Source organism: Gopherus flavomarginatus, chromosome 9, assembly GCF_025201925.1.
Source record: "Gopherus flavomarginatus isolate rGopFla2 chromosome 9, rGopFla2.mat.asm, whole genome shotgun sequence".
NCBI classification, from domain to species: Eukaryota; Metazoa; Chordata; order Testudines; family Testudinidae; genus Gopherus; species Gopherus flavomarginatus.
In genome coordinates this window covers 17757716-17777544 of record NC_066625.1, presented here as the reverse complement: position 1 = coordinate 17777544, position 19829 = coordinate 17757716, and the positions used below count along the sequence as shown (strand labels likewise).

Below are 19829 nucleotides of genomic sequence, written 5' to 3'. Positions count from 1 at the left end.
ATTTTGCGCAATATTACCACTTGGAACCTCTTTTCCCATAATCTTAAAGTATCGGGTTATTTTCTGGTCGCTTCTGTCATCATTTCTTGTTTCCAAAGCCTGACATAGCTAAGCTAAAGTCTTGCAGGCATCAACCTACAGGTTCTTGTATTTCAGCTTGTCTTACTCATGTCTAACACTTGGTTCTACTCAATGCTGATCAATCTTATTCTTTTATAATCCTACAAATTCATTCTACTTAACATACAATGAATATATATGATAACATCACACAATAAATGGATAATAAACTACAATAATTGGCTACAATGGGTTGAGTTTTTGTAGATGCCTTATACAATAGAATCTGAGAGTTACGAACACCTCTGAAATGGAGGTTGTTCATAACTCTGAAATGTTTGCAACTCTGAACAAAACATTATGGTTGTTCTTTCAAAAGTTTACAACTGCACATTGGCTTAATACAGCTTTGAAATTTTAGTATGCAAAAGAAAAATGGTGCTTTTAACCATCTTAATTTCAATGAAACAAGCACAGAAACAGTTTCCTTACCTTGTCAAAAAAATGTTTAAATTATTTTTTCAGTAGTTTACATTTAACACAGTACTGTGCTGTATTTGCTTTTTTGTTTGGTCTCTGCTGCTGCTTCATTGCCTACTTCCAGTTCCAAATGAGGTGTGTGGTTGACTGGTCAGGTCATACTCTGGTGTTCATAACTCTGAGGTTCTACTGGAGTTTCTTTTAAAGATGTTAGGGAAGAAGAATAGCAGGTGTCACATGCTGGGGTCCACAGAGGATAAGTCCACAGAGGATAATAGTCAGAACTGGTTTAGTGGAGTTATTCCTTTGGCTTAAGTCACACAGGCCTGTGTCTTGATGCTGAAGGTCCCAGGCATCCCCTGAAAAATCATTCTGTTCCCGTCAAATCAGTAAATATTACTACTGTATATTTATGTTTAATAAAAGCAAAAAATAATGGGTTGCATGGACTCTGCTCTTGATCAAAGTATACCAAAAATTTGATATTTGCATACAGAGAAGTTACTTTTCAATGCCATTCTGTTATATTGGTACTGGGGATATTACTACGCAATGCAGGGCAAAGTAAGAATGGCATAGCGTGGCAGCTAGCCAGAGTTCAAAATGGAAGAAGGGGATAAACAGTCCACAGTATAGGGGCGGTTAACCATTTTACTGTCAATCCTCAGTCAGTAATTGAGTATGGAATAGACCTTAGCTCTGGACATGAAGAGGAAAAAGCACATGCATTCCAGGACTTTGCAATATCTTCAAGAATTACTGCAAGAACCTCAAAATTAGGTAGTGTCATGCTACTCTCATGCTGCACTGGGTTCTAGTCTGGTGAGTTGGAATAGATCATATGGTATATATTTGATTAGCTGGGCCTGTCTCATGTCATGTGACCAAGGAATCAGGCCATCTCAGTAGGAGCCCTTGCTAGCTGATTGGTCAGAGAGGTTGTGTTGTGGTTGAGCTGTGATCCAGTGGCCTTCTGTAATTGCCCCAGTTCAGGCCTGATGATGCAAGGTGCCGCACCCTTGGGCTATTGGGTCCTTTCCAGAGAGCACCCCACTCTGCAAACCCCATTTGAATCAAATTTGGGTCCATTTATCTGGAGTGGCTGAAGTATGAGTTACGACAGTGCCTTAAAAACACGCATGTGTGCATATGTGCACACATCCTTGTGGAATGGCAAGGAAAGGACCATCTGTACTATTGCTACTTTACAGTTTCAAATTCCGTATTACAATGATGGTTAACTCAACAGTCCCAAAACAATGAGGGAAACAACATTAGCGCATGAGATATAACTCTCATGTTCTATACTCTATGCTGCATCACCTCCAGGATTATCTTCTCAGACTGTGTGTGTGGTAGGTGAAGTCTGGGTAGACATGGCAAGAAATGGAAGTAGTGGTACAGTGTCTGAATCTTGCTTACTGTTCTTATGAAAACCTAGCCATTTGCACCGTGCTTGATCTATGAAGACTGACAGGGTGGGAGAGAAAAACGTGGCCATTTAAAATAAGTCAGCTGGCTGCACGGACTTGCTCCTGCCAGTTTGGAAACTTGTTAAGTCAAAAATTAAAGCATCAAGGAAGCAAGAGACAGATTAAAAAAGAGAAATATATTTCTAGAAGAATCTCTAGTTTCTAGACAACTGAAAATGACTTTGAAATGTAAGTTTAGCCCTAAGAATTATAAATGTGTAGAGGCTTTACTTTTTGGGATGGGGAGTCTACATGTGTGGGGGCGGAATAGGGGAAGAATATTGTGATCTTCATGAAATTTAGTAAATTATTTGTGTATGTTGCTTATATGCACCCCGTTCAACAAATAATTCTAAATACCCTGTTTTAGTCCCATAGAAGTCAATAGGTCTTAATCATATGCTTAAGGTTAACCACATTTACATGCTTTTCTGAATAAGGCTTGGCTGCTGAACTGTGCTGAAATCCGGACTCACTTTCCCTCTCATGACACTTATCTCTCACTTATCACAATCAAATTGATTGCCACTAAAACTAGCTGTCCTTCGTTGTGAGGTCACTGGATCTTTCATAACATAAACAATTCAGGCTTTATCTATCTTGAAACGAAGGTCCAGTGTAATAGTGAAAATAACGTCAAGGTCTCAGATACACCTGACAGCGTAAATTAAACCAGATCCTGAAGGAAAGTCAAGTCACAGCATTTGTTGCGATGGACCTAGTCTTCCACCCACTTGCGTAATTGATAAAGTTCCCACAGACATCTGTGGTCCATGAATCAGCCTTTTTTCATGGTTATCTTGCATAAACTTCAGCTCAAGTGCTTACCAGAGCCTGGCTTCCTCTTAGAGTTTTATCTCACAGGGTCTGACTGGTTTTGTCCCTAGTTATTTTGCTTCAGAGAGAGACACTCCATTAGATACCACTGTGTTGGATCAAATAGGACTTGCCTGATCTGGTGAGTCAGCAGAAGAGCAGTGTAGAATCCTAGAACCTGATACCCTGTCACAATATTAATCTCTTTTAATATCAATTTCAGACTGACAAACTAATTAAAATGTGCTAGTCATGAGAGATCTTTCCATATGGAACTGGGCAGAGTATACTAAACAGGAAAGTAATGCATAATATAAAAACTCAGAGGGTGACAATAAGGAAAGAAAGAGCCGGGCCTTATATAAACTAAAGGCTACTTGTAGGAAAGGGTGTAGTTTAATCTGCTATATCAAATATTGGTGGTTCTTGGATGACTGACATTGCTTTTGTGCTTGGTTATTAAGTAAAATATACTGTGGTACTTCCTTATAGCTCAAACTACTATTGTTGACTTGAAAAAAAAATAAGATCTTCAAGTTAGCTTCTAGATTGGCTTCTTTTTTTAACTTCAGGATTTGTATAACTACAACCTGACATTGCTAGGAGTATAATGGCAGCACTTGGTCACGTCTTAACTAATTTGTTTAAAACTTGATAAGACTGGATGTGCATGTTCACTAACACCTTCCTGTGTGATTAATATTCTACCTGAGGATTAGTGTCTACAGAACGAAATCCCCATATCTGCAGAACTAGGTCCTGGAGCTGCCTTACAATATGCATTTTAGAGAGAGGGAGGAAAATATGTCTATTCTTTTGTATCTTGACCCAGAAAAAATGAGCCTGTCGCCTACAAAAGGCTCTGAAGTTCCTGAACTTTGTAACCCCAGAGGCTATTTACTGATCGAAAGGAAAGTGCCCACTCCCTAATGGCTGTCTATCCATCTTATATGGCCCCCATTACCATAGTATGTGAGCATCACCCAGCCTTTAATGTATTTAGCCTTGCAACAGGTCTATGAGGTAACAAATTGCTGTTATCCCCATTTTACTAATGAAACACAAGTGACTTTCTGACCATTAAATAGGGAGGCTGGTGGAGAAAGGACTTGAACTCAGGTTTCTTGAGTTCTAGGCTAGGACCCTAACTACTGGACCAGCCTTCCTCTCTGTAAAGCTGAGACTTCCTGAGTGACTCAGTAATGCCCCTTAATCTCCCCCGCCACTCCCTTCTCCTTCCTTTCCCTCCCCTCGCCTCTCCCAAACAGTAGTTGTTCTCCTGTGAACATTCATTCAATCAGAGAAGAATTTTCGAAGTTAGACTAGTGTAAAAATATTTAGCTCCTGCTGACTGAGAGGATCACGTCAGAGGTCAAAGAGTAGGAAGGTGTCACATGACCTGACAATGACCCCACACTCCCTCTCTAATGAACCTTGGTGAAAAGGCAATAGCCTGGGCCCCATTCCACACCAGCTCCTCCTGGAGATTCATGGAGAGATCTTGGTATTGGTTACACTAGCAGAACCTAAAGAGAATGGAATGGAGAGCTGTGGGGCATGGGACCTACCTTTTATGAGTTTGTCTCTCAGGGTTGCTCTGCAAGTCCTCATGGCTGAGTTTTATTTTTTAGGGGGAGCAAGAAGAAGAGGTGGTATGTGGGTTTTTGTGTCTGGCTGACCTTTTCCCATGGGGAGGTAGGCTTGCTGTGAAGGAATCTTTTGTTGCCTTTCCAAGAGCACTGTATGTCTCAGAAGTAGAGTTGGTCAAAAATTTTCCAACAGAACAGTCTTTCGTTGGAAAATGCTGATTTGGTTCTCCCAAATCAAATTCTAAAAAAAATTATTCTTCCTGTGAAAAATTACTAATTTTTGACTTTTTGTCCTGAATGAAAACAAAGGTGTTCCCCTCTCCCCCCAAAAAAACCCTTTTAAGTTTTTTATGCGAAGGAAATTCTGTTTTCCAGCCAGCTCTGCTCAGAAGGCTGTGACTATACTGTAAACCTGGCAATTCTTTTAAACCCTATGCTTTTAAGTTGGGTGTGGGGTGAATTTGCTAATTACTAAAAAACTGGTAGACTATTTTTTAATCTAGCACACACCAGTTCTTAAAAAAACTTATTATCAAGTGTTGTCAAAGAAAAATTCTCACTATTATATTAATAACTGGGATTCAATCTTTCCTCAAGCAAAACCCCCATTTTGTCTGCTGCCAAGAGGAAAGATTCTGTTCTGGATTTGACATATATAAATATGTACACTTGCATAACTGATTAATTTGGTCAGCTGATTACCGGCTTAATATGTTACTTTAAGGCTCTTGCAATCTTTGGTCTATCTTGGTATGTGTGGGATTGTTACCGGAACAACATGAAAAGTTTAGCATTAAGTGCTTATGTTTATAGTCTTTTGTGGGCAAATATCAGATTCCAGTCAGCAATTGTTTGCAAAGTGGGATGGGCAACTTCAGAATATTTTTAAATTGCTTAATATAGTTTTTATTGCCAGGTACTTGAAGGCATTCATCTGGATATAGCGGTGTGATTTGATCATGATATAATACACAATACTAAAACATGATATAATATATTATACTACTGTTGTCTTTTTTGTACTCATTTATTTTCACATAAACATGGATATTTTTGTGGGGTGCTGGGCCTTTACCCTCTGTTTCTATTATTCAATGAGTATACTCCCTCCCCTCAGGGTTGACCTCGACTAGCTACAAACAAAAACTACAGTGTCTTGTCTCATTAGGATTGTACAATGAGGTAGCTATCTCGATGTAAAAACCTACCTTTTTTAAAGCAGTGAAAACATAACCAGCTATACTTAACCACCTCTCTACAAGACTCTTCAGATCTCCAGATGAAAATCTCTATAGCTGTGCCAATTTCAGGAGTTGGGCTCCGGTTTGGAATCGGTGAAAGGTATCTAAAGAGAAACAGGATCAGTCTGTAGATCAGGGATCACTGGTTTGTTATATATCTTTTTAAAAAATGGTTTCTGTGTTGACAAAATGTTGGGAAAATCTTTTTATACAAAATCTTCATGCTCAAGTCTAGTGCTTTAATTTTAGATAAGGGCTTGTATTTCTACATAGTGGAATTGGCTATCTTTGGAACTACCAGTAAATACATGTTGTCCAGAGGGTAAATAGGACCCGGATTATGCTATACTCACTTGAGACTGTTCTCCATTTATACAGATCTTATTCTTATTGCTTTATTCATTATTACTCCAGGAAGAATAAAGCCTTTTTTTGTCTTGTTCAGATGCTGACATCTATTCTTTTTGTTCCTTGCTACTAGGCAGAAAATCTATTGGGTCTAATTTTTGTCTTTTATTAGATTCAAAGTGAATCACCAACTAATATAATACTGAAGCAATAAAGGCTTCAGGTAAAGATTTCTCCCCCACAATCGAGGAATCAGATTCATCATGACTTATCACTATAATGAAGCCTTTGAAAACCCAGACTATCACTACTCAGAGACATTGGAGATTGACAGAAGGTAAGTTTGAGTGATAATTTATAAAAGTTCTGAACTATAGTACTGTTGGTAATAAATGAAACTGAATATTTAGAACTCATGGGAGTGATGGGGATGGAACTTGTTACCAGTTCTATTTTTGCCATTCATTTTAATCACTCCTTAGTTCTTATCTGAGAATGTTTGTGGAGTCTGTCTTTTGCAGTGTTGTTTTAGCCATGTAGGTCCCAGGATATGAGAGAGACAAGTTAGGTGAGGTAATATCTTTTACTGGACCAACTTCTGTTGGTGGAAGGTACAGATCTGAAGAAGAGCCCTGTGTCACTCAAAACTTGTACCTTGCACCAACAATAGTTGGTTCAATCATACCTCAACTACTCTGTCTGTATTTTTACACTTCTACATTTGTCATAGTGGCTCTGTTATTATAGACTCATAGACTCTAGGACTGGAAGGGACCTCGAGAGGTCATCGAGTCCAGTCCCCTGCCCTCATGGCAGGACTAAATACTGTCTAGACCATCCCTGATAGACATTTATCTAACCTACTCTTAAATATCTCCAGAGATGGAGATTCCACAACCTCCCTAGGCAATTTATTCCAGCGTTTAACTACCCTGACAGTTAGAAACTTTTTCCTAATGTCCAACCTAAATCCCCCTTGCTGCAGTTTAAGCCCATTGCTTCTTGTTCTATCATTAGAGGCTAAAGTGAACAAATTTTCTCCCTCCACCTGATGACATCCTTTTAGATACCTGAAAACTGCTATCATGTCCCCTCTCAGTCTTCTCTTTTCCAAACTAAATAAACCCAATTCTTTCAGCCTTCCTTCATAGGTCATGTTCTCAAGACCTTTAATCATTCTTGTTGCTCTTCTCTGGACCCTCTCCAATTTCTCCACATCTTTCTTGAAATGCGGTGCCTAGAACTGGACACAATACTCCAGTTGAGGCTTAACCAGCGCAGAGTAGAGCAGAAGAATGACTTCTCATGTCTTGTTTACAACACACCTGTTAATGCATCCCAGAATCACGTTTGCTTTTTTTGCAACAGTATCACACTGTTGACTCATATTTAGCTTGTGGTCCACTATGACCCCTAGATCTCTTTCTGCCATACTCCTTCCTAGACAGTCTCTTCCCATTCTGTATGTGTGAAAGTGATTGTTCCTTCGTAAGTGGAGCACTTTGCATTTGTCTTTATTGTACTTCATCCAGTTTACCTCAGACCATTTCTCCAATTTGTCCAGATCATTTTGAATTTTGACCCTGTCCTCCAAAGCAGTTGCAATCCCTCCCAGTTTGGTATCATCTGCAAACTTAGTAAGCGTACTTTCTATGCCAACATCTAAGTCGTTGATGAAGATATTGAACAGAGCCGGTCCCAAAACAGACCCCTGCGGAACCCCACTTGTTATACCTTTCCAGCAGGATTGGGAGCCATTAATAACTACTCTCTGAGTACAGTTATCCAGCCAGTTATGCACCCACCTTATAGTAGCCCCACCTAAATTGTATTTGCCTAGTTTATCGATAAGGATATCATGCGAGACCGTATCAAATGCCTTACTAAAGTCTAGGTATACCACATCCACCACTTCTCCCTTATCCACAAGGCTCGTTATCCTATCAAAGAAAGCTATCAGATTGGTTTGACACGATTTGTTCTTTACAAATCCATGCTGGCTATTCCCTATCACCTTACCACCTTCCAAGTGTTTGCAGATGATTTATTTAATTACTTGCTCCATTATCTTCCCTGGCACAGAAGTTAAACTAACTGGTCTGTAGTTTCCTGGGTTGTTTTTATTTCCCTTTTTATAGATAGGCACTATATTTGCCCTTTTCCAGTCTTCTGGAATCTCTCCCGCCTCCAATTACTTTCCAAAGATAATCGCTAGAGGCTCAGATACCTCCTCTATTAACTCCTTGAGTATTCTAGGATGCATTTCATCAGGCCCTGGTGACTTGCAGGCATCTAACTTTTCTAAGTGATTTTTAAATTGCTCTTTTTTTATTTTATCTTCTAAACCTACCTCCTTCCCATAAGCATTCACTATGTTAGACATTCCTTCAGACTTCTCAGTGAAGACCGAAACAAACATTTACACTTTAAATTAATATGTCCCAGAATTTATAGTTGAAGGTACCAGGGATTCGTTGGTTTCATCAATTTTTCAGCAAATGTGCAGCCAAAAAGTTTGCTGCACGCTTGGAGCCCTATTTTACAAATGCTTATGCATATACTTACTTTGAGTGGTCCTCCCACTGATTTCACTGGGACTGAAGTTTTAGTCTCTTTTAATTCAGTTCATGATTGGCAATTACATCAGAGCTTTGATTCTAAGGACTGTATATTATGAAAATATTTTAAAATGTGGTAAAGTAAGATGATATATAACTTATTTATGTCAAAAAATTGTTGGAACACTGCACATCTAGAAACAAAGGTAAATGGATATATCTTACCTTTTCGGTCACTAGTAGTCCCTCCTTTTTGTTTGTTTGCTCACACAGCAGAGAAAGGAATTCATCCTTTCTCCAAAACCATCATGATTCCTCCCTGGATGATGACTCCTTGTACGATTCCTATGAAGGTGGAAGAGGACAAAGAAACCAGGATTATCCCATGGCCTCAATGCAGTCTGGCTTCCGATACAGTCACAGCGCATCGAGGCCCAACACAAATCCATATGGAAATCCACATAGTATGTAATTCCACATACCAAAATCCTATGTATAATAGACAGTATTTTGGGGGTCCGTTCCTGAGGTTGATTCAAATACCTACTCAGCTTGATTTCTAAAGGAGCTCTACAGTCAAGGCAGGATCAGGCCAGAGCATGTTTTATAGAAGTGTCCCTCTTAGGAAACTAAAATGTAACATCTTTGTGGGCAAAATGAGAGGGAGGAAAACCCTTAGTTTTTTTTTTAAAAAGAACATTTTAGCAAGGATTATTTCCATCTTGTCATTCCAGAGTTTTATTTTCTCTTATGCTGTGCTTGGGAGAGGGAAAATCAGAATGTTAACATTAGTTACCTGCATTTTTAAAAGTGATTAGTTGGTTTTGAGTGCTTTCTTTTCTGGGTGCCCAACTTGAGATGCCTTAATGAGGCACATTTTTTGTTTTTGTTTTTTCGGAGCACTTTCTGAAAATCAGGTACCTTTATGATGTCTTATGTTGAGCCTCCAAAAATTGAGACACCCACATTCACTAGCCACTCTTGAAAATGTAGGCAGCTAGCATCATTAAGTTTGCCTTTCAGTAGTCTACGGCATGGTGTAACTATCCTATACAATATAATAATTGATTTTAAATGGGTGTACAGTATTAGAACGAGGGACGAGAATAATTCTAGGATCTATCATGCTATGCATAGTAGCACTGAGTTTATTACTTTATCAACAAACCCAATCTTCCGTGAACAGTTTTAAACATCTCTTTGTGGCTTAATGCTTCTGTTTTTCCCTCTAACAGCTAATCCTTCATTTGAGTATGAGCCAGAATTCGCATACACATCTCCCTCTACCTTTCGTGCTGGGGATGGTCCTTACGTACGCAGAGCTTCTGATATGTCTGATGGAGGTAAGGCTTAAGGTGCAAAGATGGAATGGCCAATCAGAACGTTGAAATTTTAATCTCCAAAGGAGGTTGACAGCTTTCTTAAGCCTAAACTAACCAGACTTTATCCCTTGATAAGATATTCCATACTAATGAATGTGGAAGGTTCTTTATTTAGTTCAGGTAGCTGATTGTCCAGGAGTCCTCACTGAATCCTAGTCACCATTAAATATCAAAATATTTCTTGACAACACTACTTCATTGTACCAGAGCTTCCCGGAACCTCCTGATTGGACTACCATCTCATTGCAATGAAAGTAGAGGTGGTTGGGAATTTTTTGATGAATTGTTTCTTTATCAGAAAATGCCAGTTTATCTAAACTGAGACTGCTCATGAAAGAGGTTTTGATTTGAGGAATCTCCCAACTTGAAAAAAAAGTTTTAGGGGGGAAAATGTCAAAATATCTTGACATTTTAAAAACAAAAATATCAGACTTTCCAATTCAATGACTTTAAACTAAAAGATTTTAAAAGTGAAATTTCAGATGGGATGGGATAGGGCTGAAATTTAAACAAAAAGTTTTGATTTTTTTTTTTTTGGTTTGTGAATATTTTTGAGATATTGACTGAGAAGAAATTTTAAACTCTCAAAAATGTATGTGTGGGATATGCAAACTGTTCCCTCCCCTCACTCCCCAAGCTGTAAATGAAGAGTATGGTATGAAACAGTCACCTATTTGAACATGAATTCCCTATAAGCAGCTGTACCCTTGTAAATTACTTGTGAAGTTATTCAGGGGGTTGTGGGGCCAAATTCTTTGCTACAGTGCTTCCACTGATGTCAGTAGATTTACACCAGCATAGAATTTGGCCCATCGTGTGTGAAGTTTAGTGCTTAGTAGTACCTAAAGGGGTGAGGCCTTGGGCAAAGGGGGAGGGGCGAGGGGCTAGCCTCCCCAATGGATGCGTTCACCCACCACTCATGCAATCAACCGATATGTCCTTTGGGACTGGAATAGTGTGGTTTAAGGTTGAATCTTTGAGTAGATACTGGAACACAGAGGTCTTAAAATGATGGTATTAGTGACAATTTATTGTCTGTGCCCTGCATAACAGACTATATTGTAGATCCATCAGGTTTCAGCATCCTGTAATCCTTTGCACTGTGACATATTTGGTAACTGTTTGCTGCTTCTAGAATTCCTATAATGAAGAATTCTCTTCTAGAGTTGTTGCCTAGATACACTGGCACCTCTCTTAGCTATCCTTAAGCAACTTTAACCTTTTAGGAACATGTAAATGGATCTGGTTAACATCTGATTTTGGGGGGAAATTGGAGTCTTACTGGAAAGTAACAATTATATTGCTTCATGGAAATGACCTGTTTCAAAATTCCACATTATAGAACATAGAGAGATGGAGAGAAACTTAATAAATTTCTCCTTAAGACTTTTTATGCTTGGGAAATGGATACCCAGAGCAATCAACTGAAGGAGAAACATCCAGACGTTGAGAGTCTGGGGCGTACCTCAGAAAAAAGACAAACACATTTTCCTTTCTCTCATCCTTTTCAATGGATACAAAGAAAACTGGCTCTGAGTACAAATGCTACTATCTCCATTGTTTATTCAAAACTGAAGGGAGAAATTGCTGAAGACCCACAAAGGGAGCATTTGTTAGCAGACACTTTAGACTTTCCTGGACTTCTAACCCCAGAAAGCCTCAATGCAGAAGGGGAATGCAGCTCTGAGCTGCCTGCGTCTTCTTCCCAAGTGGCTGTGAGTGACCAGAAAATGGTGTTTGTAAACTTTTCTCACTCTTCAGCTTCAATAGAGGAAGGTATAAGCATCCAGTGAATGAAGAAATGTCAGTGTTTTTGAATATTGGGATGGGGTAAGATGTGTTGAACTCTGATAAGAAAATGGGAGACTATCTCTTTGGGCCAGATTCACATACCCTTTCTTATGCTGAATAGTACGTTATTCCAGCAATAATCTCACTGAAGTCAGTGCGAGTACTTGTGTAGTAGGGTTTACCCTGCATGTATCCCAGTCTGGCCCTTAAAGTTCAGTTTTCAAGTCTGAAAAATTACACATCAGATGTGGGAGGATGGGTATTCTTTACTTAGCTGGACGACATGGAAAGTGAATGAGTAACGAACAGGACTGGCTAAGCAAATTGGCATTACATTTCTTAGTTCACTAAAAAATGTGTCTTGTTCAGGTAGCTTCAGTCAGAGCTACAACAGAAGACAAGCTGACCTGGTCTACAGGATGCCTTCCAGCCTTCTCAGACTAGACTCAAATGCAGAAACATATGACAAAGACAAATATAAACACGGTAAGGTACTTAGAGAAATGGTGGGGGATTTACATATATATCTTATCTCAGAAAAATGTGGAAGGCCTTGATAGCCAATATAGAACCACAAAAGAACTTGAAACAACTTGCTACAAAAGACATTCTTTACACTAGAGAAACCCAGCTCTGAAACAGTCGGAGTGTTGAGGATTGGGCTTGCTAAATACATTAGCAAGAGTTGGGTGTAAAAGCCTGACATGGTTATGTTTTGCAATATTTGGCCTTGTCTTCACTAGGAAATAAGATGTATATTTGACATGTTAACTAACATGTTCATTAATTGTGCTAAAATCCTATCTAGATAAGGCAATTTGTAGTTCTAACACATGTTAACTGGTTGCTGTAAACCTTAAGCTTCCCACAAGGTTTTATTGTGCCTGGCTAACATGGGTTAAAATAACTGTTTAATCTACACTAGAATTTGAATGTGTTAATTAACATGCTACCTGACATGTTTTTAAACTACACCATTTTTCCTAGTGTAGACATGACTTTTATGCCTCTAGCCAGGGGTGGCTCCAGGCACCAGCATGCCAAGCACATGCCTGGGGTGGCAAGCCACGGGGGGCGCTGTGCCGGTTGCCGCAAGGCCGGCAAGCAGGTTGCCTTTGGCGGCATGCCTGCGGAGGGTCCGCTGGTCCCGCGGCTTTGGCGGATCTCCCACAGGTGTGCCGCCGAGTCTGCGGGACTGGGGACCTCCTGCAGGCAAGCTGCCAAAGACAGCCTGCCTGTTGTGCTCGAGGCGGCAAAATACCTAGAGCCGCCCCTGCCCCTAGCTGATGCTATTTTACATTTTTAGATTCACATTCAAGTGACTCTCTCTCAAACTGACAATTATTAAAACGCATAATAAACCTCAAAATAACAGATCAGAGCACCTTAGCTAAAAAGCTTTTTAGCAAAAGTACAATTTGTTTCCATTAGCACTAAATTTACACACTACTACTAACTAAAAATCTTTTTTAAACAGAATTAATTTTCAGTTCACTATGTCTGTTTTTTATGAAAATATAGAAACCAAAACCCGACTAGAAAAAACAGAGAGTAAGAACCTTTTTGGAAAGCTTGAGTCAATGTTTTTGCTTATTTTGTATTACAGCCCATTGTACTAACAGTAAACCATCACTGGCTATGAATGATTTTTGAAAGCATTAAAAACCATATTATCCCAATGTATCTGTATTACAGAAACATTCATTCCAGAAAACTAAGACTATTTAGTGCAATACTACTGCTAGCTATCACTAACTTTCAATTTCCCATAGTTTAGCTGAGTCTTGGTAGCATATTGGATGTCTTATTTCCAGTCTTCCTCCTCTCATTCTTTGTATGAAAGTTAAGATGTTATACAAAGTTCTGGATGTATATAATTTTTTTTTTGTACATCCCACCTACAGAAGAGAAGTTGATCAAAAATCTTGCAAGCATGTCCAGCAGAGAGAGAGTGAAAGCAATCCAGAAGACACCAAAGACCATGAAAGAAAAGAGAGACATCAGGTAAAAGCAGAATGCTTCTTACAGCTTGGTGCTAATGTGAACACACATACTGTTTCTGGCATCTACTTAACAAATGCAGGTGTCTGCATATTTCCTCACTAGATTCTCGGTCAATTATGGAACAAAACAACTGGAAAATAACTTGTATTAATAACCTGTTTTAAAGTAGCATCTTGCAAGGCAAATCAGCATTCAGTAAAGATGGCAGGATGTGCATTTTTGTTGGATGGGAGCAACGTTTCCTCTCGTTGACAGCAATATCCTGTTCTGTTTATATAAGAAATGTCATATGAAATGTGGATTGTGATGTTTAAGAGTTTCAAAAGAGTTTTCAGCAATAAGAGTGGAGAAAAGGCCAAGCAAAAGAGGTTGAAAGTAATGGCTGATTTATCACTATCAGAGCCATTGTAGAGGATATCCAAAGCCCATCACCAACAATAAGCAGGTGTTAGATGCAAGGAGGCTAGATTGGCACCAGACTTGTCTGTCCTGAGGCAGATTGCCAGTTAACAGAAAGACAAACAGCAAGGTGCTCTCCCTAAAGTCCACATTTTAGTAACTTTTTGGCTGCTACTGAGTAGAGCTGGCTGGGAATTTTTTTATCATCTTTTTTTTTCTGAAAAATGCTGCTTTGTCAAAACTAAAACCGTTTTTTCAAAACCAGGTTGATTTCTAGATGAATTTTCCAACCTGAAATTTTTTTTAAACGTTTTTTTTTAAATGTCAAAATGATTTTTTTCTGACCATTTTAGTGAAAAATTCTGATTTTTTGCTCTGGTTTGAAACAACTTTCTGTTTTGAAATGTGAAACTAATTAGACTGAAAGCATCGTTTTTAAAAATCTTGAAATTGAAATAAAATGTTTTGATTGACCCAAACTGAAAATTATTTGATTATTTTTTGAGGGGGGACGGCTTTTTCAGCTAGCTAATTTTTTTGTGATGTTGACCTCTTGTCCAGATTTCAGATGATAAAAATTTTCACACTCTCAAAAGTATACACTGCCCATATCCTGCCCAGCTGTGCTCCTGAGCATGTGCATAACATTTATGTTTGCAGGAGCCTGTTAAACACAATGTGGTATGTTAAATGAGAAGTTTTTCATTGTTTTAATCACCCTCTTCCATGCTGTTCCACAGGAATAAAGTTCTCATGGAGAAAACCAAAAAATCTGTGAGCTCCAGTACTCAGATTAACTGTTGTACACAGTGTCTGTACAAAACAGCCTTGGTAAGTGTAACCTGCCTTGTTCACACAAGTTGGGTTAAACTCTTTTAAACTAAGATCCCATTGCTAACTTCAGAATTGCATAACATATTCCCTTGTGTTACCTTTACTTGCCAATAGGCCAAAGAACCAGTGCACTTTTATTTTATTTATTTATTAAGTTGAATTGTGGTAGCATTTAAGAGCTCAAGGCAAGGAAAGGTATCCTACAAAATGAGAAGAAAGTGAAGGAGGGAAAATGTTCCTAATTTAAAAATGCAAATATGAGAAATGTGGGATTGTCTTGTGTGACTTTAATTTGAATACTATGTAACACGTGCCTGTTGATGATCATATTTCTATTTCCTTCTAATATTAGTCCTATCAGCGATTTAAAAATGGCATGTCAGAATATTTGCACTTATTGCAACTATGGCAGAAGACTCTGAAAGTCATCGGTGGCAAGTTTGGAACCAGTGTTCTTTCCTATTTTGTTTTTCTGAAGTGGTTACTGACTTTCAACATCTTCTCATTCCTTGTAAACTTCAGCTTCATAACAATCCCACAGCTTATAGCATCAGGACCAAATAACCTTTCGTTCAACGGTCTGGAGCTTCTCACCGGGGCTGTAAGTATATAGAGGAGGGCCCCAACTAATACTGTATACAAGAGATACATTTTATAAAATAATCCTAATGTAAAAAAATACAGCCATAAGTATTTTCTAGTAACAGCTGGGTGGAGTGGTGAAAGTTCTTATTTTCTTCTGGTCACTATAGAAATTTTAATTTGGCTTATAGTTCCATAAGCTGCCCAGTAGCCTATATTATATTAATTGATCTCACTCTAATTCCTAGAGCATTTGTGTCCTATTCAAAAACTGCTTGGTGCCTTTTTGACAGCCTCTCAGTGAGCGATTGAATAGGCATGAAGACTGCATTATCCTTTAACCCCTTCTGTATTGTCCTAAGACACTATCAGCAGTGACTCTTCCCATGCCTTTCCTCCTCTGCAGATATGTTAAGGATTTCAGTTCAGGAGTTCAGTGTGAACCTGGCACATTTCATAAGCACTGAATTCTTGATTTTTGCAAGGATCTGGGCAAATCTTTGCGTAAAGATGTGTTGAAGTCAGCAGGGCATTACTCTAATGGACCTTTAAATCTGTGCTGAGATCTCTACACCATCAGGGCCTAAATATCGAAATATTTTTTGAGGGAAGAAAAACCTAAAGGAAAACATCCCAGTATCCCATACTGTGCTAATTTTACTGACTCTAAGCTACTGTTTGGTTTGTTTCTTTGGTCAGAGAGGAGGAGCTGTTCCATTTTTGAGGAGATTAGTTTTTTCCACACCTGACCTTTACAAGAAAGTTGCATTATTTCCACTGTACGCCTATGGGGGAGAGTCTAATCTAGTAAAATAATAACCCAGACTGGTCGCTAAGACCTTCTCAATGTGAGGATGCCATGTTGTTTTTTGAAGAAGGGTAAATATGAACATTCCTGCTGGAATTCTCTTGCAATGTCGCATTTGTGCATTTCAGTTAACAGTTCTCAGTCTTCAGTTGTAAAACTGTTGTGCTCCTAAGTTTCTGGATGCAAAGTAAAAGTATAGCAATAAGAGATTGAAGTATTTACAGAGTGCTTCCTCGGAAAGGTGGCCAAATAACCTTTGATCTAATGCCAGTTGCAATCATTCTAACTAAGGTCCGTTCCTTCAGGGTGTTGAGTGCCTGCAGTTCCTCACATTGATTTCTAGGAAAAGGAGGGGTGCTTCACTGGCCCCAACAAGCACTTGGCACCTGTAAAATTGTGATCAGTAGTTGGGGGGGAAAGGAGGGCCTAATCCTGCAAAAACCTTACTAGCAAGAGCGCTCTCATTGGGGTGAATGGGTCTATTCCTGTCAATCAAGTTTTGCAGGATCAGACCCTTAAGTACTCCACTTTATTCAATCAACAGCATGTCTTTTGAGTGCTAACCCAATTTCCATATCATTTTAGGGTTATTTTAAAAAAACAGTGCTCTACTACGGTTTTTACACCAACTCTACAATCACAAAAACTGAGAACAATTCTTCCTATGACATGCAGCTGGCCTATATTTTCACTATTGGGATTTATTTCATCATCTGCTTCTTTAGCTTGGTGTACAGGTACAATAACGATATATTCCTCCTTCACTTTAAAATGGATATTTTTGTATGAAGACAAAAATGCTATTCACATTTTAAGAGAGTCTACTAGCAGCAGTAATAATATCCTTGGCCACTAATTTGGACATGCTGCTGTTGACAAATTCCTGTTTCTAGTTCCTGCTAGTAGTAATAGAATCTGGTGCAATTAAAGACACTGGCATCAAATTTCCCCAGTTTAGGGCTATGCAGTGTCCAAAGTGCTGCCAGACCCACCAGACCGGGTGCAGAATCACTGCAGAACCACCAGTGGCCCCCAGAAGAATTCTGGCTTAGTCAGCTGAGTGTAATCCCCTGTTATGAATGCTGCTGTCCATAACTTCCACAAGTGATTTGCTGCATTGAAATGGCTCTTCAGACGCAGCCATTGCTGACATGGAATAGGGGGGAAGAAGGCAGGAAGTAGCAGGGTATGTAAGGAGACCTGACCATAAAAGGAAAGGAGAGTGACTGTAACTGAACTCTACATTCACAAATCAAGGAAGGTGGATTTCTGTAGTTTGCAAGACTCATTTCTGTTCCCCTACCCTGTTTGGGTCTTTCCTTTCAAAGACTCCCTGCATTTCCCTAATACTGATCTCCTGCATGTAACTTCTACTGCAGCATGGCAAAGTCCTTCCGTAAGAACTTCATCAATCCTCAGACCTACTCTGGAAGTGCTGCCAAGCTTCTCTGCATCTGGGACTTCAATATAACCAATGAGAAAGCTGTGAAACTGAAGCAAAGCAATCTCAGTACGCAAATAAAGGTACAGAATTAATGGGTTGGAAAGAAATCCTCTCCCCATGTGAACAGATCGAACTCTCGGTTTGAATATATGACTTGCTCAAGAAAGTGCCATTGGATACTTCAGGGATCCCACTTCTTCCTGCCCCACCAGTTGGCTATGTGAAGGTTTTCTGTTATGAGCCATTTACTTACCTGCCATTGGCTTAGCAACATATTTCTTAAGGAATTATTTTTCTAGCTACTTCTTTTTTTGTCCTGGCAATTGAATCTCTACAACTCTGGCATGGATATTTGCCCAGCTCTATTTTTTTTTCCAGCCTTGCAGCCAAACGGTGGCCTTTAGCTCGAAGGTGGGGAGAACACACTGCTCTTTGCCTGGCATTATCTAGCATACTGCTGATTTAACTGAGATTGTTTCCATATAACATGCTTCTGTCGCTCATTGTGGCATATCCTATATGGCTGTGCACATGAACGAACGGTGCCTTGCCCCAGCTCATGTTTTTTCTTTATTTTTGGCCTTTTTTATCATTGTGGGTTTGGTTTTCTTGGTATTGGATCACTTAGGTAGAAAGGCACCGTTGGGAGCTGTAGCCCTAACTATGAAGTGTGATGAAACTTCTACAAGAGACTACCCCAAACATAGTGAGTACAATTGTGCTGCCTGCGCTGAGGCCTTGTCTTCACTACCGGGGTAAGTCGACCTAAGTTACACTACTCCAGCTATGTGAATAATGTAGCTGGATTCGACGTAGCTTAGATCGACTTACCCCGGTGTCTTCACTGCGCTGCATCGATGGGAGACGCTCTCCGGTTGAATTCCCTTTCTCTTCTCAGAGAGATGGGGTACCGGGGTCGACCGGAGAGCGCTCTGCTATCGATCTAGTGGGTCTTCACTCGACCCACTAAATCGATCCCTGCTGTATCCATTGCAGCAGCATCGATCTTCCTGTAGTGGAAACCAGCCCTAAGAGATTACCTGTGTTCTATTCCTTGAGTAGTCACTTAAGACAGGTGTGGAAAGAGCACTGGCCTGGGGTTTAGGAGACCCGGTGTGACTGAAGTACTAGGGGGCCACCCTGATGTTACTGAATTAGGGCAAACTGCAAGAATGTGGCAGACAATCCCCAAAGCCAGTGGATATCCCAATGCTTAGATTTATCAAGCCAACATAAAACAGCTTCCACAATACCTCACTGGTTGCAGAGTTCCTTTATAACAACCCAGCCTTGGGCTTCCACCCAGACACCCAGATCAGATATGATGAAGATTACTGAAAATCTTATTCATCATATAAGAAAGTTCTACCTATCCTAAAGGATTTGACACATTACCTCCCAAGTTAATGAAGATTTCAGATTTTACCCAAATACACGCTGACAGCCAGTGCTTATTAACTAAACTGAAATTGATTAAAAAAAGGAAAAGAGAGAGAATATTGGTTAAAAGATCAGTATGCATACAGACATGAGTACAATTCTAAGTTCAGTTTTATAACAGAGATGATGAGCTTTGTAGTTGCAAAGAGTTCTTTCAGACTTAGTTCACAGGTTATAGTCCAATGTTCATATTCCGGGTGACCCAGGTAGGACTGGAGAGCTCAGTTTTATGACTTAAACTTCCCCTGCATAAAGCATCAAGCAGATCTGAAATGAAAGGATCAGGTCCCAAGAGTCTTTTATACAGTTTTCTAGCAGCAGGGGTGGCTCTAGGGATTTTGCCGCCCCAAGCACGGCAGGCAGGTTGCCCCCAGCAGTTTGCCTGCGGAGGGTCCACTGGTCCCGCGGCTTCGGAGGACCTCCCGCAGGCACCTACAGGAGGTCCTCTGAAGCCACGGGATCAGCGGACCCTCCGCAGGCAAGCCGCCGGGGGCAGCCTGCCTGCCACCCTCACAGCACTGGCAGAGCGCCCCCTGCGGCTTGTCGCCTCAAGCACGCGCTTGACGTGCTGGGGCCTGGAG

General features: G+C 39.9%; 1 protein-coding gene across 8 annotated transcripts in view; it reads left to right on the top strand.

Moving 5' to 3' along the window:
- TMC5 (transmembrane channel like 5) overlaps window positions 1-19829 on the top strand; it is a 44760-nt gene that overhangs the window by 5254 nt on the left and 19677 nt on the right. For 3 of the 8 annotated variants that reach the window (XM_050967704.1, XM_050967703.1, XM_050967711.1), the window contains exons 2-9: window positions 8838-9028; window positions 9800-9907; window positions 12107-12223; window positions 13642-13741; window positions 14881-14971; window positions 15327-15575; window positions 16950-17101; window positions 17744-17888. In XM_050967704.1, coding sequence (XP_050823661.1) covers window positions 8838-9028; window positions 9800-9907; window positions 12107-12223; window positions 13642-13741; window positions 14881-14971; window positions 15327-15575; window positions 16950-17101; window positions 17744-17888 — 1153 coding nt within the window. The other 5 variants (XM_050967708.1, XM_050967706.1, XM_050967709.1 and 2 more) reach the window with 4 other exon arrangements.